At 37.3% G+C, this 24,120-nt stretch overlaps 1 protein-coding gene across 1 annotated transcript in view; it reads left to right on the top strand.

Moving 5' to 3' along the window:
- The window catches only part of TMEM26 (transmembrane protein 26), a 66,423-nt gene that overhangs the window by 9,882 nt on the left and 32,421 nt on the right, over window positions 1-24,120 (top strand). Inside the window, exons 2-3 of the mRNA XM_061161599.1 lie at window positions 13,524-13,602; window positions 18,961-19,074. Coding sequence (XP_061017582.1) covers window positions 13,524-13,602; window positions 18,961-19,074 — 193 coding nt within the window. The remainder of the gene's footprint in view (window positions 1-13,523; window positions 13,603-18,960; window positions 19,075-24,120) is intronic.

The raw sequence follows: 24,120 nt of genomic DNA, 5'->3' as shown, positions 1-24,120 counted from the left end.
GGTTCATGTACAGTTGAAGACTGGCTTGAAGAATTTTGAGCATTACTTTGCTAGCGTGTGAGATGAGTGCAATTGTGCAGTAGTTTGAGCATTCTTTGGCATTGCCTTTCTTTGGGATTGGAATGAAAACTGAAATTTTTCCAGTCCTGTGGCCTCTGCTGAGTATTCCAAATTTGTTGGCATATTGAGTGCAGCACTTTCACAGCATCATCTTTTAAGTTTTTAAATAGCTCAACTGGAATTCCATCACCTCCACTAGCTTTGTTCGTAGTGATGCTTCCTAAGGCCCAGTTGACTTTGTATTTCAGGGTGTCTGACTCTAGGTGAGTGATCACATCATCATGATTATCTGGGTCGTAAAGATCTTTTTGGTATAGTTCTTCTGTGTATTCTTGCCACCTCTTCTTAAAATTTTCTGCTTCTGTTAGGTCCATACCATTTCTGTCCTTTACTGTGCCCATCTTTGCATGAAATGTTCCCTTGGTATCTCTAATTTTCTTGAAGAGATCTCTAGTCTTTCGCATTCTATTGTTTTTCTCTATTTCTCTGCACTGATCACTGAGGAAGGCTTTCTTATCTCTCCTTGCTATTCTTAGGAACTCTGCATTCAAATGGGTATATCTTTCCTTTTCTCCTTTGCTTTTCGCTTCTCTCCTTTTCACAGCTATTTGTAAGACCCCCTCACACAACCATTTTGTCTCTTTGCATTTCGTGTCTTGGGGATGGTCTTGATCCCTGCCTCCTGTACAATGTCACGAACTTCCGTACATAGTTCTTCAGGCACTCTGTTTATTAGGTCTAATCCGTTGAATCTATTTGTCACTTCCACTTTATAATCGTAAGGGTTTTGTTTTACGTAATACCTAAATGGTCTAATGGTTTTCCTTACTTTCTTCAATTTAAGTCTGAATTTGCAATAAGGAGTTCATGATCTGAGCCACAGTCAGCTCCCAATGTTGTTTTTGCTGACTGTATAGAGCTTCTCCATCTTTGGCTGCAAAGAATATAATCAATCTGATTTCGATATTGACCATCTGGTGATGTACATGTGTATAGTTTTCTCTTGTGTTGTTGGAAGATGGTGTTTGCTATGACCAGTGCGTTCTCTTCGCAAAACTCTTATTAGCCTTTGCCCTGTTTCATTGTGCACTCCAAGTCCAAATTTGCCTGTTACTCCAGGTGTTTCTTGACTTCCTACTTTTGCATTCCAGTCCCCTATAATGAAAAGGACATCTTTTTTGGGTGTTAATTCCAGGTCTTATAGGTTTTCCTAGAACCATTTGACTTCAGCTTCTTCAGCATTACTTGTTGGGACATAGACTTGGATTACTGTGATAGTGAATAATTTGCCTTGGAAATGGACAGAGATCATTCTATCATTTTTGAGATTGCCTCCAAGTACTGCATTTCAGACTCTGTTGTTTCTATGATGGCTACTCCATTTCTTCTAAGGGATTTTTGCCCACTAGTAGATATAATGGTCATCTGAGTTAAATTCACCAATTCCAGTCCATTTTAGTTTGCTGATTCCTAAAATGTTGACGATCAGTCTTGTCATCTCCTGTTTGACCACTTCCAATTTGCCTTGATTCATGGACCTAACATTCCAGGTTCCTATGCTATATTGCTCTTTACAGCATCAGACTTTACTTCCATCACCAGTCATATCCACAGCTGGGTGTTGTTTTTGCTTTGGCTCCATCTCTTCAGTCTTTCTGGAGTTATTTCTCCACTGATCTCCAGTAGCATACTGGGCACCTACCGACCTGGGGAGTTCATCTTTCAGTGTCCTATCTTTTTTCCTTTTCATGCTGTTCATGGAGTTCTCAAGCAAGAATACTGAAGCGGTTTGCCATTCCCTTCTCCAGTGGACCACGTTTTGTCAGAACTCTCCACCATGACCCGTCCATCTTGGGTGGCCCTACACAGCATGGCTCATAGTTTCATTGAATTAGACAAGGTTGTGGTCCATGTGATCAGATTGGTTAGTTTCCTGTGATTGTGGTTTTCAGTCTGTCTGCCCTCTGATGGAGAATGAGAAGAGGCTTATGGAAACTTCCCGATAGGAGAGACTGACTTAGGGGGAAACTGGGGACATGGAACTTGGGATCAAAACAATAATTATGTCTACATTTAGAATGGGACTCCTAGGAAGCTGAACCACTGAATGATACCCATGTTTTTCTCCACATACTATGTTCACTATGATATATTCAGAACTGAAAGTTAAGGTTATAATAGTTTATAATTTCTTGTACTTGTTTGGGAGAAAAACAAAGTGCACATTAGCATGGGCAGCTCCCATGAGTCAGTATATATGTCTAATATATATCTAAAGGCTTCCCTGGTGGCTCAAACAGTAAAGAATCTGTCTGCAGTGCAGGAGACCCCCGTTCAATCCCTGGATGAAGAAGATCCCTGGAGAAGGAAATGGCAACTGACTCCACTATTTTTACTGGGAAAATTTCATGAACAGAGGAGCTTGACAGGGTACAGTCCATGGGCTTGCAAAGAGTCAGACCTGACTGAGCAACTAACACACACGTATATATCTAATATCTATCTAATTTTAAATTTCATGTATTTCTGCTTCTCATAGCAGTGGTATTATTATCCATACAGCATCAGGACACATCAGAATAGCTTCACTTTTCCATCAAAGGAAGATTCACCTTTACCTCCAGGTTTATTTTCCCCATGTGCATGTCCCTCCCTACTTCAGAAGTTCCTCTAAAATACTGATGTCATTATATCACACCTGGGGTATATAAATCATTTTGTTAAAGAAAAACAGTGTTTTTTAAAAAATAGGTTTTTGACATGCAGTTTTTGAAAAAATGAACTTTCTTTCAAAGTCACACTGATGGTTATTAATAATTCACAACTATTAATATAAAATGCCAAGGTGGAGCTGATTTTATTTTCTCTGAATATAAACTTACCACCCATAGTTGTTCAGGGAAGGGGCTTATATTTTATCTTTGGGCTGTCCAAGAGGTAGCTGGTGTAAGACTGACTTAATGTTATATGCTTATTAGAATAAAAATCAGTAACCTTGGGAAAAAAAGAAGTCCTCTCTATGAGGACTTAGTTGGGTCCGGTAGGGGTCCTTTGCTTTATTATTTCCCTGATTGAGTTTCCTGTTCCACATACCTATTTTATTATTAGGAAAAGCCTCTTAATAAATTGGCTGTGCCATTTTCTGACAGTCTGTTAATAATGGGGAGGAGGATGATGATGAAAGTGATGGTGATGGTGATCATGCAGATGGTAACAGTTACTGAGATATTGAGTACTGATGATGCTCCAAGCCTGCTTTATATCCATTATCTCATGTAATCCTCACAATGACCTGATGAATTCATTTTCATCTTTATTATCATTTTAAGATGAGGATGCTGCTGCATAGCAAGGCTAGATCACTTATCAAAGGTCACAACTAGCAATAATAAATCACAAAAACAATTCCTAGCATCTGTGAACCCTCACTTTTCTTGAGCCAGACTTTTGCATTGAATGGATTCCCTCATTCAGTCCTCACAAAAGCCCTGGTGCTAGTTCCTGCTTGCAAATGAGGAAGCCAAACTCAGAGAAGTACTCCCATGCCAGGACTGAACTCCATCACCTAGTTGCTGTACTCTACATTCAGCAACCAAACTGGGTTTTGCTGTGGACAGTACAACTACAGACATTTTTGGGGTCAAGGATTCTCTTTGGTACAGAAAGGGTCAAAGTATTTTCTCTGTTTCAAAATTGGGTAGGTAAATCCCAGGTGATTTGCTAAATGAACACTAGAATGGCTTTGCTTAGAAGAGAATGTAGAAAATTTAAGGGACTTTCCTGGTGGTCCAGTGGCTAACACTCTTCTGTGCTCCCAATGCAGGGTGTCTGTGTTTAATCACTGGTCAGGGAACTAGATTCCTAAGAAGAGTTTGCATGCTCTAACTAAAGATCCCACATGCTGCAACTTAAAAAAAGAAAAAAAAAAAAAAAAAAAAAGACCCTGCATGCCGCAAGTAAGACCCATATAGCCAAATAAATACATAAGTATTTTTTTAAAAAGAAGATGATTTTAGACTAGACACTAGCTCAGAGACACTCTTGCACAAGCAGACATCCCCCTAAAGTCAAAGCAGATGCAAAAGAAGATAGAAAAGGAGAAAAATTCTAGACTGTCTTCATGGGTCCTAAAGTAAACAACCAAACTCTACCACAGAACAGAAATAAATACCACTGTCTTTTATAGAGTGAAGTAAATTAAAGTTCTACATAAATAACATCTATAATCCATTGAATCCCCTGAGAGACCATTAAAATTCCTGTAGTCATTAGCACTTAAGTTCACTTGTTCATTAAACATTCATTTATTATACTAGGCACTATGATGGTGTTCTTGAAGGAACATAAAACATATGCAGTTATATGAGGACAAGACAAAACAATACTCTGAGTACCAAATAATTTTCAACAAATTAAGTCCAAAAGAGCAGAAAGGCTGCAAGATAAAGATACAGCCTGTGCAGTAAGCTTGTTAGACAAGGAAAATTTCTCAGGTGTGTGCTTTAGGTCCTGGCCTTTGAAGTGGCTGGTGGTTTTACAAGAGTGAAGAGAGGAAAAGAGAGAAGGGCTTTTCAGGGTGAGGGAACAGCATGGTGGCGATAGTTAGGGTTTCATCTGGACCAGTTCATTTAGGAAGAGGTCATGATGTTCTCTGCCTCAGAATTTTTTTGAGAAAAAAAATTGATCCTAAAATCAACACATATTTTGTCCCTATAGCTCATTTAGTCATTGTGAGGCATTTCGCTGAGCTTTGGATGTGAGCAACTTCAATTTTATTAGAGTTTATTCTTGCCTTAGATATCCTCTTGGAAATTTTTAAGTGAAGTATATAATATTAATTTTGATGGTGGTTGATATTATAGTTTGAGAATATTGCTTTATGAAAGAAAGCATTCATGGTCTTCCCTGGTGGTCCAGTGGCTAAGCCTCCTCACTTCCAATGCAGGGAGCCTGAGTTTGATCCCTGGGTAAAGAACTAGATCCCACATGGCTCAACTAAGAGTTCCCATGGCACAGCTAAAGATCCCATGTGCCACGGGACACAGGGATGGAAGACCTCACGTGTCACGACAAAGACTTAGCACAGCCAAACAAACTTTTTTTTAAAAGAAAAATTAAAAAACAAAAGTCAGCAACAGCAAACCATGAAAGCTCTAATTAAGAGTGCTAATATTCACCTTCACAAGTATTCTCCTTTTTATAAAAGCTAATATGGGCATTTTTCAAAGGCTTTGAAAATTCCATTACAACAGGTATTCCTGACCGATTTGAAATCCTCCCTGTCTTTTTTGTTGTCATTATTAGTCTGTTGTTCTATTGCTCAGTTGTGTCTGACTCTTTGCAACCCTATGGACTGTAGTCCACCAGTCTCCTCTGTCCATGGGATTCTCCAAGCAAGAAAATTGGAGCGGGTGGTCGTTCCCTTCTCCAAGGGGATCTTCCCAACCTGGGGATTGAACCCGCATCTCCTGCATTCCAAGCAGATTCTTGGCCATTTGAGCCACCTCCCCGCTAAAGATCATGGACAAAACAAACCCATCATGTGATCTTGGTACCTGATGAAACATATACATTCCATATTCACTTCTCCATTTGTGGGGCATTCTCACCAGCTTATGGCCATTTGGTTGTGGCCTTTCCTCCTCCCCCCAACTCCTTCCTCCCTCATGGGCAGACAAAGGCAAAGGGCTTTAGGAGGGAGGTGGCAGATAAGTGGCTTCCTAGGCATTCAGGGGTTGTGTGTTCTGCAGGGGCACTGCGTGCATTCTGAGGGGTGGCAGAGAGATAGATGGTAGCTAGAGGCCATCCTATCAGTTGCCCTCTCCCCCTGTGCTAACAGAGATGCCTCCTGAGCAGCCCAGATGCAAACCCTGGATGTTAAAGCCCACTTCAAGAAACAAGTCTACATGTAAGGAGGACAGTCCTTAAGTTGTTAGATAGGATTTAGGGGTGCATGAAAGGATATCTTGACCTAGTTTCTTAATTTCCATGAAAATAAACCTATTATTATAAAGTGCTCCAGAAATTTTGAGGACCCTCGAGGTGGTTTAACATGAGATTTTGAAACTTGGGTCTAGTGTATCCTTACAATTCCACTCTGCCTTTGTAGAGTAGGAAATACTGAGAAGTGAAATAACAAAATAAATCGCAGTTCACCTCAGAGTGATTTTGGAACATTGTTTTTGCTTCATTTAAATAGTACCTATCTTCAGATTTATGCATGTAATTAGAAGATTAGAATCCTCATTGTATGCAGAGAGAAAAGCTATGCAGGGTAGTGGGTGATATTATGGTCAATTTTCTTCAATTTGCTTATTTCTGTTGTTATACATTTCTAAAATGGACAAATGTTACTTTTTCCATAAGAAAACAATAATAAGTATCATTTTGGGGAAGAGGAAAATGGAATCTTACTTCTAGACTAATGGTGAGTTGAAGTAAATATAATCCACTGCAGAGCTAAATTGCTAAGTGTCATGACACAATCATTTTGTGAAAACCATTATGTCATGTTGCAATGACAACTTTGTATGGTAAGTAATATTTTATTTTTGGAAGACATGAACTGAAAATAAAGCAATGAGTATAGTTCTGTAAGAGCTCAGAGTAGTGTCTAGCATGTAACAAGACCTACAAACCTATTAGTCAACAAGTAAGTACATAACAAATAACGGAAAATAAGGGTGGTGCTCTTGCCATATATTTAGGGAGAACTGGCATACTGGCTGAGGGCTGTGAAACAAACAAACAACAAACATTTCTGTGGAGAAAAATTATCTTTAGGAAGGTAAATTTAGAAAAAATAGCTGACCAAAAGGAAAGCAATTTGGCATGAAAGTATTAATGTTGGGCATATTCTGTATTGTGATAGGGTAATGGTAATTAGAATTGTAATAAATCTGAGTTTCCAAGGGTAGATAGCTCATTAATAATAGGGTAATATCAATTTTATAAAAATATCCAACTTGGATGTATCTTAATCATTTATTCATATATTTATCAGTTTTTGTCAGTCTATGATTGGTGTAACTTATTTTTTATAAATAATCATCAAGAAACCTGATTTCACTTATTTCTGAGATGGCTAGACCCCTCTCTGATATTAGGGCTTATGGTTGGGATCTACTTACTTTCAATACAATTAAGACATGAAAACTAGAGTAAAATGATCTGAAGCCCCAAGAAAGGGTATGCAGTTTGGTTCATTATACAGAAAAAGGTGGGATCAGGCTTAGTTTTTAATTTTTAGGATTCACATTCTTCTTGGTTTCAGAAATGAACTGCACTGACAATGCACTATCAGGAATATGATAAACCTTCAAAATAATAAGTAATGGCTAAATGTCACCTTGAAATATTAAATCCTGCATGGTAGAAAAAATATCAAATTCATCCAGGCACAGAATAATGTTTCCTTCAGGAAAACTTTTGATAAGAATCGACTTATGATATTTCAAAAGGAGATTCCAGTCAAACCAGCAACAGAGTGTCAAGAAAGTCAGAATTGTAAATCAACTAGGACCTTATGAGACCACTATTAATACTTGGGATGGCCCATCATGCACCAGGCACTGTGGAAGGAGCTGAGGGCATGGTACGCAGACAGACACAGTCAGGTACAGTTCTTGTGCTTATATCACTTAGAATTGCTGGGAGACAAGTGACCACAAAGACACACACAGGCACACAGCCGTATGCACACATATAAATGTTGAAACTCTTTTAACACTCATGGAACAAGAATGAAGACTGCTCTATGGTAAGCATAATGAGGAGACCCAATTGAAGCTTGGAAGGACAAGGAAAGTTTTCCTATGCAGTCCTATAGAGCTGATAAGCTTTGAAAAGGAGATGATAAGGTGAAAAGTGAGGGAGAGAGGTATTTCAAGGGGGAGAAGTACATATGTGAAGGTTTGCGCTAGAAACCCACTTAGCTTTTTCCTCTTCTTTTAGTACAATGTCAAGCCCATAACACTGTCTCCTCTACTCGTCATAACCGCCCTATGAGGTTTATAACCTATTTCATAGACAAGGATCTTGAGTCTCAGAAAAGGTAATGAATTTCCAAAGATGAATGAATGGGAGAGGCAAGATTCAAATTTGGGTCTCTCAAGTTCCTGAAATTTCTACTGCAGTGTAACAGTTCCTCAAGAGACACAACTAAGAAACTGTACTTGCTACCAGGCCTGCTGAAATATGAATAGAAGGTCCTTGTAGATGCTAGCAGCCTTCACTTGTTTCACTTTCTCAGTTTTCCCTTTATTTATAAATTTAGTCATTCAAACATTTAAGCATTTGCTTAATAAGTATTAACTTTAGACATTCATAAATAAGCACTAATTCTTAAAAAGATGGGAATATCTGTCTCCTGAGAAAACTGTAGGCAAGTCAAGAAGCAACAGTTAGAACTTTACATGGAAAAAAATGACTGGTTTAAAATTGGGAAAGGAGTACAACAAGGCTGTATATTGTCATTCTGTTTATTTAACTTATATGCAGAGTATATCATGCAAAATGCTGAGCTGGATGAGTTATAAGCTGGATTCAAGATTGCCGGGAGAATATCAACAACCTCAGATATGCAGATGACACCACTCTAATGGCAGAAATCAAAGAGGAACTAAAGAGCCTCTTGATGAAGGTGAAAGAAAAGAGTGAAAAAAGCTGGCTTAAAATTCAACATTGAAAAAACTAAGATCATCGCATCCGGTCCCATCACTTCATGGCAAATAGAAGGGGAAAAAGATGAAGCAGTGACCTATTTTCTCTCCTTTGGGCTCTAAAATCACTGTGGACGGTGACTGCAGCCATGAAATTATAAGATACTTGTTTCTTAGATGGAAAGCTGTGACAAGCCTAGACAGCATATTAAAAAGCAAAGACATCACTTTGCTAACAAAGTGTGCATATAGTTAAAGCTATTGTCTTCCCAGTAGTCAAGTACTGATGTGACAGTCAGACCATAAAGAAGTCTGAGTGTGAAAAATTGATGCTTTTGAACTGTGGTGCTGGAGAAGACTCTTGAGAGTCCGTTGGATTGCAGGGAGGTCAAACCAGTCAATCCTAAAGAAAATCAACCCTGAATATTTATTGGAAGTACTGATGCTGAAGCTGAAGCTTCAATACTTTGGCCACCTGATGTTAAGAGCCGAGTCATTAGAAAAGACCCTGATGCTGGGAAAGATCAGGAAAGGAGGGCAGCAGAGGATGAGATGGTTGGAAAGCATCACTGATTCAATGGACTTGAACTTGGGCAAACTCTGGGAGATAGTGAGGGATAGGGAAGTATGGCGTGCTGCATATGGCTTCGCAAAGAATCAGACATAACTTAGCAACTGAACAACAACAACAGAGATTTAAAAAGACACTTACTAAGGAGAGGAAAAGATGAAGGAGATGGAAGAGGGAAGGGACATAAAGAGACTCAGGATCATGTTATAAATATGATATATCAGAGTCATATTATAAATATGCACAGCAAGAAAACAGTGGAGAACGTGCTGGGTCACAAGAGAAATACAAGTTAAAGTTAATTACTGCACTGAATTCCTGTATTTCAAAATATAGGAAGGGTACTGATAGAGATATAAGAGCAGGGCTTTCTGAAACAAGTAGTCATAATTTGAAAGGACATTTGCTCTAAAATTCACATCAGAACCTCTCTTCTCAGATGGACCAACCTGAAGGGACAATAGAGCCCGTTGCTCTTAATAGGGGGCCATGGTCCAATAAAACATAGAGCTGAAATGTACTCTTCATGTAAAAAATGCAATGTATCTATACTTTTCAGTACTTTCCTAAATAACAGACTTTTATTTTCTCTATAATTAAAAAAAAAAAAAAATCAGTTGAACGATGACCATAGCCTGCTACTGGAGAGAGAGAGAGGAGCGAAGGGAGGAGTTCCTAATTCTGATTTGCTATTGATCATTTTATGGACTAGGCATTTCCTTGGTAATTCTACCTGGAAGCCTTTGGAAATTCCAGCAAATCCTCTTAGGTATAGGGTTAAGAGCTTCTGGAACAGGGGGTGGAGGAGGAGGAAGACAATGGACTCATGCTGTTGACTTGAATATAATTAATTCTCAGGCAGTTAATGTGATTCCCTCTTCCCACTCTCTTTCACAGATGTCAAATAGGTCTGATGAAAAGGGAATGGAACAAGGGGAACTTTCCAAAACATTTTGTTTTGTTTCATTTTAAATACACAGCAAGTTGAAACTATCAGCTTGATAGGATGTGGTAGAGAAAAGGGAAGTGGAGATAAGCTGAGGAATGGAGGAGGCTTTGAATATGTATCTGATTAGGGAATGTATAGTCTTTGTAATAGGCAACAGAGAAAATCTTGGGTTTTGAATGTTTTTAAAAAATACATAACTAGATTCCTAATTAGAGGAAACATGTTGAAACAGGATAGTCTTTTTTCCAACTGTAGAAATAAATTTCATGCACAGAAGATGTTAAGGATTATTGTTTATTTTATTCTTGAACTCTTCCAAGAACTATGATATGTTCAGTATATAGTTTCCCTAGATTATTATTTTAACAGTATTGCCAGGTGAGTTAACCCAAAATTAATCCTGAGGGAGTCAACAAAATTGCAGTCCAGCCAACATTTGACATATGCAAACGAAGATTTACATATTACAACTGTCCCTCCAACCAGAATTCATATCCTTTCCCAATTTCACAAAGGAAATATTCTCTCCTGATGTTTCCGTTGATATGGGAGGTCAAAGAATTAAGTGTTCCTTTTCTTTCTAAAAGCATGTTTGACATGGGGGCCTTGGATATCTTTCTGCAGCCCAACCTTTGTCTAAGTCAGATTCTAATAATATCATGACCCATAACCCTTTGTTTCAAATTAATTTCTGCAGGAAATTGATGTTAGGGTAATGTCTATTTAAATACTGATTTTTTTTTTAAGAGTTGCTTTCACTTGCCCTTTCTCTTTCTCTTCCCAGAAGTTGAAAGGAGATATTAGTGAAAAGGTTAACAGCATTTAAACAGTCCATTCTAAATGTTTTCCTCCATTTAAGTTTGTTCACTCCCTTTCTCCTCCCCCGGATTATAACCATATGATTTTAGTAGAATTTCATCTCAAATTCTGTTTTTGAGCAATTAACATTTCTGTTTTTCAGGTCATCTTAAACCATCGCATGAATGTACTAAAAGTATTTTAATAAAATTAAACTGACTTACAGTTTTGACTTTAAGATGATTTATAAAGCAAGAATCCAATCTAAAATCAAATGCAATTGGAAGAAATAAATTTGTAAAGTATGTAATTTTTATCTTAGTTAAAATTTTGAAGGACATGTTTTCATTGCATGACATCCCATAATTATGTAACAGCTACTTGTTACAGAATGTACAGCTCTGCCAGACACTGCTTTATAGAAAGTTCCAACATGGGTTGGAACTGTGCAAGTCCTTACATGCATCTTATTTTCAATAAATACATACTACAGTACCCCATGATCCATGGTTGGTTGAATCTGTTTATGTGAAACTGTGGATATAGAGGGTCGACCTCAAGAGTTATATGTGGATTTTCAACTACACAGAGAGTCCTAATCTCCATGTTGTTCAAAGGTCAACTATATAATAAAAATCCCTGTGAGATAAATGTGACTGCTGTGGACTGAACTGTGTTGCCTCAAAATTCATACGTTGAAACCGTAAGTCCCAGAGTAACTATATTTAGAGACAGAGCTTTTAGGAAGTCACTAGAGTTAATTGAGGTCATAAGTATGGGGTCCTAATTCACTAAGACTGGTGGCTTCATAAGAAGAGAAGAGAGAAATCCCTTTCTCTTCTTGTGAAGTGTATGCACTCAGGAAAGGCCATGTGAGTTCACAGTGGGAGATGGCTGTCTAAAAACCAGGAAGAGAGCCCTTACTAAACCCCAACCATTCTGGAAGCCTGATTTTGAACTTCCAATCTCCAAAATTGTGAGAAAATAAATTTCTGTTGTTTAATCCACCCAGTCTATGGCCTGAGCTGACTAATACATGACTGTTCCCATTTTGTCGATTAGGAAGCAAACTGAGAGGTCAGTGGCAAAACTAACATTTAAATTTGACAAAAGTACAAATGACAGTCCTCTCTAAGGACTGCCCTCTGAATTTGAGTCTGAAAATAATTACTATAGATAGCCCTCAAAGAAATACCAAACCCTTCATCTGTGGTTTGTTTGTATATGCATACCTTGGAGATATTGGAAGTTCATTTCCATACCACTGAAATACGGAGAGTTACATGAATTTTCTGGTTTCCCAGTGTATTTAAAAGTATACTTACAATAGGCCATAGTCTATTAAGTGTGCATTATGTCTTAAAAAACAATGAACAGTTCTATTTCCAGTTTTTTAAGGAATCTCCACACTCTTCTCCATAGTGGCTGTACTAGTTTGCATTCCCACCACAGATCACCAGCCCAGGTTGGATGCATGAGACAAGTGCTCAGGGCTGGTGCACTGGGAAGACCTAGAGGGATGGGATGGAGAGGGAGGTGGGAGAGGGGATCGGAATGGGGAATACATGTAAATCCATGGCTGATTCATGTCAATGTATGGCAAAAACCACTACAATATAATAAAAAAAAAATTAAATTAAATAAAAAAAAATAAACTTAGGCTTTTTCAAAGTTTGATACTATTAAAAAAAACAATGAACAAAGCTTAATTAAACAATGCTTTATTGTTAAAAATTGCTAGCTATATCTGAGTCTTCAGTGAATCTTAGAAGTCACATCCAAGATTACTGATCACAGATCACAATAATAGTCAGAAAATTTGAAATATGTGACACAAAGACACAAATTGAGCAAATGCTGTTGGAGAAATGATCCTGGCAAACTTGCTTCACGCAAGGTTGCCACCAACCTTCAATTTGTAAAGAAAAACACAGTATCTATGAAACTCAATAAAGCAAAGCACAATAAAATGAGGTGTGCCTGTATTTTTGTTTCTCCTAGGTTTAGCAGAAACACACAAAGCCAGTTGATTTTGTTTAGCCCTATTCCTTATCATCTGATTTTTGTATTCTAGTAGAATGTTATTATTTGAGCTCTCAGAATTTCAGGTTAATGTTGAAAAATGTAGGCAACCTTCCAGAAATTACAGTGTTCAGAAATCAAGATTTACTGTTGCTTTCATATTAAACTCGAAATATCCAGTTTTGTGCCTGAGACTAATTGGCAGTGTCCCATTAAACCGTATTAAAATTAACATCTATTAATTGGATTAGAAATTCAGTGAGAATGACAGCTGCTAGTGCCTTTTACAGTTGCTTTGTTTCTCTATAATCCATATGGCAGGAATCACATAATGCATTTTTCCCCTTTGAAATAAATACTTGAGATTAAAAGGTTTAACTCAGTGTGGTCAGGATATGTGCACTTGTGTTCTTTCTTTTAAAAAAAATTTAAAAGCTGAACTATTTTTTTCCCTCATTCACAGGTTTTCACCAGCCATATTTTTATATCTGATTAGCATTGTTCCATCATTATGGCTTCTTGAAATGCACCATGAAACCCAGGTATGTACTTTTGGAAAGTTGAATACTCAGCAATAAACTACATTCCTATTATAATCCAATTTCTGTCAGAAATGTACTTTTCTAAGGAACTGGGGTTATTAAGAATTGAATAAATAAGAGCCCTCAGCAAAAAGGAAATGAATCCATGATCTGTCTAAACTAATAAAAGTGTTGCTTTCATTTAAGATTTAAGAGTATTCATTAATAATCTGGGTTAGAGATCTTGTTCCTAACACTTCCCCTCCAATATGCTACAGTTTACATAGGAGTATACAATTTTGGTTTTATCCCCTGCAGTTTCAGTGAGTTACTGAACTAAGAATGGGCAGGGCTCTGTATGACCGACTGTTGTTCTTAGTCGCTCAGTCATGTCGGACTCTGTGACCCCATGGATCCTAGCCTGCCAGGCTCCTCTGTCTGTGGAAGTTTTCAGGCAAGAACACTGGAGTGAGTTGCCATTTCCAACTCCAGGGAATCTTCTGGACCCAGGGATTGAATCCATGTCTCTTGCTTCTCCTGCACTGACAGGTGGATTCTTTACCACTGAGTCACCTGGGAAGCCCAATGACAGTTTCTTAGAGTGAAGTAAATCAGAAAGAGAGAAAAAAATAACATATATTAATGCATATATGTGGAATTTGAAAAAAACATTGGTTAGATGATCTTATTTACAAAGCAGAAATAGAGACACAGACATAGAGAACAAACATATGGAGACCAAGGGAACAGAGGGTGGGTGAGATGAATTGGGAAATTGAGATTGATATATATACACTATTGATACTATGTACAAAGTAGATAACTAATGGATAACTAGTGAGAGCTTACTGTATAACTCGGGAACCCTTCTCAGTGCTCCATGGCAACCTAAATGGGAAAGAAATTCAAAAGAGCTATCTGTGTATGCACACATATAGCTGGTTCACTTTGCTGTACAGGAGACACTAATACAGTATTGTAAAGCAACTATACCCCAATAAAAATTTAAAAAAAAAATGGGCAAGGCTCCATCATCTAGCATCCTATAAAATGACATTTTCCTCTTTGGCTCAGGGGTAAAGAATCTGTCTGCAATGCAGCAGCTGTAGGAGACATAGGTTTGATCCCTGGGTTGGGAAGACCCCTGGAGGAAGGCATGACAATCCACCGCAGTGTTCTTGCCTGGAGAATCCCGTGGACAGAGGAGCCAGGTGGGCAATGGTTCATAGGGTCACAAAGGGTCAAACATGACTGAAGCAACTTAGCACACGTGCAGAGGGACAACAAAAACAAAACCAAAACCCCATCATCTGTACTCTGCCATCAAATACTGTCAGACTTGGAAGGGCTATTTGAAATAGTCTGTTTTAAGCCTACAGGCTTTGCAGGTTATAGGAGATTCACTTCTGAGGTCCTAAGAGCTGTCTTAGTAAAATATGAATTTCATTCAAGTGCCCCAAAATAAGTGTAAAGGAGAGGAACCAGGGAATCCATGATCAGAAAGGGTAGGCTATATATGTTAAGACCGCACTGACCTAGAAAAGAAACAGTGGCTTCCAAAAGAGTCCCTAATCTATAAATAGAGCTACTGATTTAATTTTTTAAATTTCTTTAATTGAAGGATAATTGTTTTACAATGTTGTGCTGGTTTATGTTGTACAACAACATGAATAAACTGTAAGTATACTTATATCCCCTCCTGCCTGAACCTCCCTCCCACGCCTCTCCCCATCCCGGTCTAGAGAGAGGTGCTGACTTTTCAGTGAGTTACTTCTTATATGGGCAAACCTAGGTAGCAGGATCTAGGCTGGATTCAGCCACTGATTGTCATCAATGCTCCTGTACGACACTGGAGGGGGGCAGTTAGTCCAGTCCATTAGACTGTAGCCTGGACTTCACATCTTCAGGGCTCAGGTTACAGGATTATGTTTTACAGATGAACTGTAGTTATGATAAAATAACATTGTAGTATCTTTACTGGTAAAATCTGTGAGACTCTCACAGATTTCTTTGCTACAGTAGGTCACTTTGTAGCAAAGTTAAGCCTCTGACACATGTTTCAGATATTTAAATCTTATCTGGAAAATGCTTGCTCAAAATTTTAGGCAAACAGAGGGGAGTTTAGTTCTGTGGACTAGTTTTGCAGAATTCCAAAGCATGTACCAATAATGTAGGCATGAAGAAGACATCTGTCTGCCTAAATCTCCTGTCTAAAGAATATTAATGTCAAAGGCTATCTCTATGTTTGTAGCAAAAGAATTTTTGTCACAGTAGATTGGTTGGTTCAAGCTTTTAAAATATATATGATAAGGATATCAGGAAAAGTGAAAGTGAAGTCACTCAAGTCGTGTTCGACTCTTTATGACCCCATGAACTGTAGCCTACCAGGCTTCTCCATCCATGAGATTTTCCAGGCAAGAATACTGGAGTGGGTTGCCATTTCCTTCTCCAGGAGATCTTCCTAACCCAGGGATTGAACCCAGGTCTCCTGCACTGTAGGCAGATGCTTTACCCTCTGAGCTACCAGACTGTTTCAATTTCCTTACTACTTACTACTTTCAAGGGTACGGAAATAAGCTCTGGTGACTTGAATCACCAATTCTATGACATGGTTATCATCCACAATAACAATTCATTTCCCCAAATGCTTTTATAGTATAAATTCATTTCCCCAAATGCTTTGCACAGTTAATTGATATACAGGTCAAATCCCATTACAACAAATAGCATGCAAACAAAAACTTTCTTTTTAATAAAAAAAAAAAAAAGATGTTTGAGCCCCGGGCAGTACCTCTCTAATTTTAATACTACAAAAGAAATTGGACCTTTAGTAGTAATGAATCTGACTCATTTTGACACTGAGAATGAAAATGAATGCCCAGATTGTGAATTGGGCAGGGTGGGCAGAGTTGGAAGTAGAAAAAAGTGAGAGAGAGACAAAAAAGTATTGGAATTGCATTTAAAGAAATTAAAAATGTCAGAATAAAGGAAGGTACAGAAATTCTTAGTCTATTCATGTAGGAAATCTTGGTTATGATAATAATCATATCATACATTTTCATATAGTTCTTTATTTCAAACCGTTTTCAGATACTTCTCTCGTTTTCTCGTTCGTATACCCAGCAACTCCTTAAGTTAGACATGGTGTGTAGATTTCTATTTTAGAGAATAGGAACCTGAAACTCAGCAAGGTTAAGTAATTTTCCCAAGGCCACACAGCTAATCAATAGCAGTTCTGGGGTTTAGAACCTGGGTCTTAACCCCTAGTTCATTAAATCACACTGCTTTTTTCAATTATGTGTTTTGTGCTTTACAGGAATTTGCATCAAAATCATCTGAATGTCTCATGATGGAAAAGGATAATTTAATTTGCTTTCACATTTTCCATTTACTCTACACCCGAAACATTCTAACCTATGACTTGGCATTTGAAAAACATCCTGACCTATTTCATGACAACATTTCTCTTAGATGATCAATTCTGTACCTTCACTTCTGAATCTGACTGGGTCTACATGAATGGAAAGAAAATGTTTGTGACAACAATTATGACCTTAAATCTTAGTCAAGTCTATTTGTGAATTGGCACAATTAATGCAATGGAAATATTCTAGTCTTGAAGATGTCACAGTCTGGTTTGAACCAAAGGAATATTTTTGAAGCTTTTAAAGATTTTCAGACATAGCCCGTGAAAAAGTGACTTTTTGGCACCCAGATCATCCATGTAACTCACTTATATAATGCTGATTGTAAACAATATTACCACAAAACCAATATAAGTCAGGTTAGGTCTTAGGAGTTTGTTCTGTGCAATCCAATACAACTGCCACTTAAAATAAAGTTGCATCAATTTATAACAAACAGAATTCTAAGAATGAACAGGGACTCGGGTCTTTATACCATAGTATGAACTACAAAACTATTTGCTATCATGTTATTTTATGCTGCAGTACAGATGACTATTTTTTAAAAATAGCAGGATGCAGGATGTCTATGGATTTTTAGTGATAAAAATGTGAAAAACATATCAAGGTCACCACTTTTAATATACAATCTGCTTTCATGCCTGCAAAGAAGTGTTCAAATATGTTTCCTATTGAACATTAGGTTCTTAGAGTCACAGAACTCCTGCAATGAGGATTTGTTGCTTGGTTCAAAAATTTAATTTGTTATCTTCATTATCTTTTCTTGGAGCCTTAGCCATATTAAAAAAAGAAGTGTGCAAACAACTACATTTTTGCTGTTAGAGATATGGCACATGGCCATTTTTCTTAATTATTCTTGTCATTTCACCCATAACATTAGTTTTTTTTTTTTTTTTTCCCCATCCGTACCACTAGTTGTTTTGATGGAAGGGAAAAAACAGCTTCTTGACAGACTTTCCTTTCTACTTTTCCAAGTAGCTCATAGAATGATCAATGAAGTATCCAGAATTAATTAAGAGAAATATACTTCTCAGTGATAGCATTTTAAAAAAATTCTCTCTAAATCCAAGTGTGTGATCATGGATGTGCAGTGGTGGTTGTGTGTGTGTGTGTGTGTGTGTGTGTGTGCACTTTAAATGTATGTTAGCTCTGCAGATTTTTTTAAAATCAGTCTGTTTTTCTTAATGAGTTTGTAAAATAATCATTGGCTACACTTACATTTTCGGTACCACACCTTTCCTCTCTTATGTACTTTTCTGTTTTCTTTCTCTACCTCAGAGTCCCAGCTTCTGGTTGGATTAAAAATCACACATAGTTCACATAAAGAAATTTACATGCAAAATGAAAGAATAAGGAGGGGGAAATGCCATTTATTTTAGGTCTATTGTTAACTTTTCTATAAATCTAAATTGGCTTCTAGAGTGATGTAAAATGTCTATGTTGATGGATGAATATGTTAATTTATTATTATCATTTTTGGGGGGTTGTTACAGTGCTTAACAGGCAGAACTGAAAGAAACTGAATTACCTACATTAGCAAAATGGTATTTTAGATAAAGAGGCTCTGAACAAGTAATAAAATCATAGAATGAATCCTTTGACCAGGATCATACATGCTTTCAGTGGTTGTTGGTTTGTTTTATAAATTGTTCCAGAATTTAAGAAAGGGACTGCCAAGATCAATTCACAAATTCTACAGCTGTCCACAATGAACTTAGAGCATCTACAGCCTCATAGACTTGTGGGAAAATGAGATGTGTATAGTTGATTCTTTTCTCATATTAACTGAAAAGTGGTTTCTATCTCAAGGCTATATTCTGATTTTTGAAAATGCTTATGCATACTACAGAAACTACACATCTTTGCTCATAATCTCTTAGATACACTGAAACCACCTTAAATGCTGCCTACTGTGATATTTTCTGACACATTGCTTTTTAAAAATACTTCTTAGTATTGCAGTAGCCAATCTGGAGGATTGTCACAGAATACCAGCAGAAAAGAAGACTTCAATCAAACTCTGTTGTCAGCTGAACGAACCAACAGAGCAGATGATCTCATTGAGACGGTGAGAGCTTTCTCATTGTATGTTAAGGGATCTAACAAATCACCTTTTCACTTGGTGAGAATACCACTTTCTATACCTTTCAGCTCATTCTTCCATAGGGAAATTCGCCAATTGTTTGGCTCAGAAAGTCACAAGATAATTGTATTTTGAAATATTATTGAACATATTTAACAAGCCTAATGGGCATATATATCTTATATGCATTAATAAATATATTTAACTTGCAGTATTAAGGAAGCTTTAACACTTAGATCAGATGACCTATGTACAAAGAGAGATACACACAATTGTGTAAGAATGATATAATGAAAAGATTGGGATCTGCCCTATATATATTTTTAAAATTAATTTATTTTTTAATGAAGGATAACTGTTTTACAGAATTTTGTTGTTTTCTGTCAAAGCTCAACATGAATCAGCCAGAGGAATACATATATCCCCTCCCTTTTGAAATTCCCTCCCATTTTCCTCCCCATCCCACCCCTCTAGGTTGATACAGGGCCCCTGTTTGAGTTTCCTGAGCCATACAGCAAATTCCTATTGGCTATCTATTTTACATATGATAATGTAAGTTTCCATGTTACTCTTTCCATACATCTCACCCTTTCCTCCCCTCTCCCCATGCCCATAAGTCTGTTCTCTATGTCTGTTTCTCCATTGCTGTACTGTAAATAAACTCTTCAATACCATTTTTCTAGATTCCATATATATGCATTAGAATACAATATTTATCTTTCTCCTTCTGACTCACTTCACTCTGTATAATAGGTTCTAGGTTCATCCACCTCATTACAACTGACTCAAATGTGTTCCTTTTATGGCTGAATAATATTCCGTTGTGTATATGTACCACAACTTCTTTATCTGTCCATGGACATCTTGGTCGCCTCCATGTTCTAGCTACTGTAAACAGTGCTGCAATGAACATGTGTCTTTTTCAATTTTGCCTTCCTCAGGGTATATGCCTAGGAGTGAGATTGCTGGGTCATATGGTGGCTTTATTCCTAGTTTTCTAAGGAATCTCCATACCATCTTCCATAGTGGCTGTACCAGTTTACATTCCCACCAACAATACAGGAGCATTCCCTTTTCTCCACATCCTCTCCAGCATTTATTGTTTGTAGACTTTTTGATGATGGCCATTCTGACTGGTGTGAGGTGATATTTCATTGTGGTTTTGATTTGCATTTCTCTAATAATGAGGGATGTTGAGCATCTTTTCATGTGTTTGTTAGCCATCTGTATGTCTTCTTTGGAGAAATGTCTGCTTAGGTCTTTTTCCCACTTTTTGCTTGGGTTGTTTGTTTTTCTGGTATTGAGTTGTATGGGCTTCTTGTGTATTTTGGAAATTAATCCTTTGTCAGTTATTTCATTTGCTATTATTTATTCCCATTCCAAGGGTTGTCTTTTCACCTTGCTTATAGTTTCCTTTGCTGTGCAAAAGCTTTCAAGTTTAATCAGGTCCCACTTGTCTACTTTAGTTTTTATTTCTGTTACTCTAGGAGGTGGGTCATAGAGGATCTTGCTTTGATTTATGTCATCGAGTGTTCTGCCTATTTTTTCCTCTAAGAGTTTTATAGTTTCTGGTCTTGCATTTAGGTCTTTAATCCATTTTGAGTTTATCTTTCTGTATGGTGTTAGGAAGTGTACTAATTTCATTGTTTTACAGGCAGCTGTCCAATTTTCCCAGCACCATTTATTGAAGAGGCTGTCTTTGCCCCATTGTATATTCTTGCCTCCTTTGTCAAAAATAAGGTACCCATAAGTACATGGGTTTATTTCTGGGCTTTCTATCTTGTCTCATTGGTCTATATTTCTGTTTTTGTGCCAGGACCGTATTGTCTTGATGACTGTAGCTTTGTAGTATAACCTGAAGTGAGGAAGGTTGATTCCTCCAGCTCCATTCTTCTTTCTCAAGACTGCTTTGGCTATTTGGGGTCTTTCATGTTTCCATATGAACTGTGAAATTTTTTGTTTTAGTTCTGTGAAAAACGCCATGGGTAATTTGATAAGGATCACATTGAATCTGTAGATTGCATTTGGTAGTATAGTCATTTTCACAATATTGATTCTTCCTACTCAGGAACATGAAATATCTCTCCATCTGTTTATGTCATCTGTTTATGTCATTAGTGTCTTATAATTTTCTGTGTACAGTTCTTTTGCCTCCTTAGGTAAGTTTATTCCTAGATATTTTATTCTTTTTGGTGCAGTGGTGAATGGAATTGATTCCTTAATTTCTCTTTCTGATTTTTCAGTTAGTATATAGAAATGCAAGTGATTTCTGTGTATTAATTTTGTATCACCCAACTTTACTAAATTCATTGATTAGCTCTAGTAATTTTCTGATATTGTCTTTAGGGCTTTCCATGTACAGTATCATGTCATCTGCAAACAGTGAGAGCTTTACTTCTTCTTTGTGACCTGTATTCCTTTTATTTCTTTTTCTTCTCTGGTTGCTGTAGCTAAGACTTCCCAGAACTATGTTGAATAATAGTGGCAAAAGTGGACACCCTTGTCTTGTTCCTGATCTTAGGGGGAATGCTTTCAGTTTTTCACCATTGAGAATAATGTTTGCTGTAGGCTTATCATATATGGCCTTTACTATGTTGAGGTAGGCTCCTTCTATGCCCATTTTTTGAATCATTTTAATCACAAGTGGGTGCTGAATTTTGTCAGAGGCTTTTTCTGCATCTACTGAGATGATCATATGATTTTTATCTTTCAATTTGTTAATATGGTGTATCACATTGATTGAATTTTGTATATTGAAGAATTCTTGCATCCCTGGAATAAACCCATTTGATCATAATGTATGAGCTTTCTGATGTGTTGCTGAACTCTGTTTGCTAAAATTTTGTTAAGGATTTTTGCATCTACGTTCATCAGTGATATTGGCCTATAGGTTTCTTTTTTTGTGTGTTATCTTTATCTGGTCTTGGTATCAGGGTGATGGTGGCCTCATAGAATGAGTTTGGAAGTGTTCTTTCCTCAAGGATAGGCATTAGCTCTTCTCTAAATATTTGATAGAATTCTCCTGTGAAGCCATCTGGTCCTGGGCTTTTGTTTTTTTGGCAGATTTTTTATCAAAGCTTCCATTTCAGTACTTGCAATTGGGTTGTTCATAATTTCTCTTTCTTCCTGGTTCAGTCTTGGAAGATTGAACTTTTCTAATACTCTGTCCATTTCTTCCAGGTTATCCATCTTATTGCCATGTAGTTGTTCATAATAGTCTCTTATAATCCTTTGTATTTCTGCATTATCTGTTGTAACCTCTCCTTTTTCATTTCTAATTTTGTTGAGATTCTTCTCTCTTTTCTTCTTGATGAGTCCGGCTAAAGATTTGTCAATTTTATCTTCTCAAAGAACCATCTTTAAGTTTAATTAACCTTTGCTATTGTTTCTTTCTTTATTTTTCATTTATTTCTGCTCAGATGTTTATCATTTCTTTCCTTCTACTAATTTTGGGTTTTGTGTTCTTTTGTTGTTGTTCTTCTTCTTTTTCCAGTTGTTTTAGATGTAAAGTTAGGTTGTCTATTCAATGTTTTTCTTGTTTCTTGAGGTAGAATTATATTGCTATAAACTTCCCTCTTAGAACTGATTTTGCTGCATCCCATAGGTTTTGAGTTGTAATGTTTTATTGTAATTTGTTTCTAGAAATTTTTTTATTTGCCTTTTGATTTCTTCTGTAACCTGTTCATTATTTATTAATGTGTTGTTTAATCTCCAACATGTTTAATCTCCTGCTTGATACAATTTCAATTTTTTTTAAATAACTGAGGTTTGATTTGTGACTCAAGATGTGGTCTATCCTGGAGAATGTTCCATGTGCACTTGAGAAGGTATTCTGCATTTTGATGGAATGTCTTGAAGATATCAATGAGATCCATCTCATCTAATGTATCATTTACGACTTGTGTTTCCTTATTCATTTTCTGTGTTGATGATCTGTCCATTGGTGTGAGTGGGATGTTAAAATCTCCTACTATTATTGTGTTACTGTCAATTTTTTCTTTTATGTCTGTTAGTATTTGTCTTATGTATTAAGGTGCTCCTATGTTGGGTGCATAGATATTTACAATTGTTCTGTCTTCCTCTTGGATTGATCCTTTGATCACTCTGTAGTGTCCTTCCTTGTAGCTTGTAATCTTTATTCTAAGGTCTATTTTGTCTGATATGAGGATTGCTACTCCAGCTTTCCTTTGCTTCCCATTTGCATGGAGTATATTTTTCCATCCTTTCACTTTCAGTCTATATGTGTCCTTAGGTCTGATGTGGGTTTCTTGTATGTTGGTCCTTTAATGGACCAGAACCTGGTGGTCTGGAGTTAACGATAAGAAAGTAAGAGAGAGAAAGAGGCTGATAGCACTTGTTGGTCCTTTAATGGACCAGAACCTGGTGGCCCAGAGAGTAAGAGAGAGAGAGAAAGAGGCTGATATCCCCTGGTTTACATGGAAAGCCAGTAGAGTCCTGTTCTTAGAGCTCGCGCTGCTGCACATAGGCACCAGGCACCCTCTTGAGTGGGTGAAGGCACAGTGCGCCTTCTCGAGAGGGTCTTAGAAGCCCGGGCAAGAAAGTGAGCTCAGGGGGCCTCCATGCTCCAAGGAATTAGCCAGAATTAGAGAGAGAGAGAGAGAGAGAGAGAGAGAGAGAAGGAATAGAAAGAAAGTAAGAAAGACACGGGGACCAAAGCTCTGATGGAGCAAAGGTGTTTTAATCAACATGGCGTGGGCATATATACTGTCTTACAAGGTGGTTATTCTCAGCAAAGATTAAAATTCCAAACTTACAAAACATAAGATGATCCCTATCAAAGAGAGAGTTGCAAACAATCACCTTTTACCATTTGGCTCATAAAAAGGAAGAGGGTACTTATCACTGTAATGAGAAATGCCTGGGTTCCTCAGCCCCAGGAAAGGCGTGCCTCTCCTCTTAATTCCTGAATATTCAGGAATCAATAAGGGCCAGAGGGTTCCTGACAGATCCAAAACAGCACACAGGAAGCCTCTTGTTAAATGCTTCCTGACACTTGTAGACAGAATATAT

Source organism: Dama dama, chromosome 15 (assembly GCF_033118175.1).
Source record: "Dama dama isolate Ldn47 chromosome 15, ASM3311817v1, whole genome shotgun sequence".
Classification (NCBI taxonomy): domain Eukaryota; kingdom Metazoa; phylum Chordata; class Mammalia; order Artiodactyla; family Cervidae; genus Dama; species Dama dama.
This window is presented reverse-complemented; position numbering and strand designations above follow the sequence as displayed.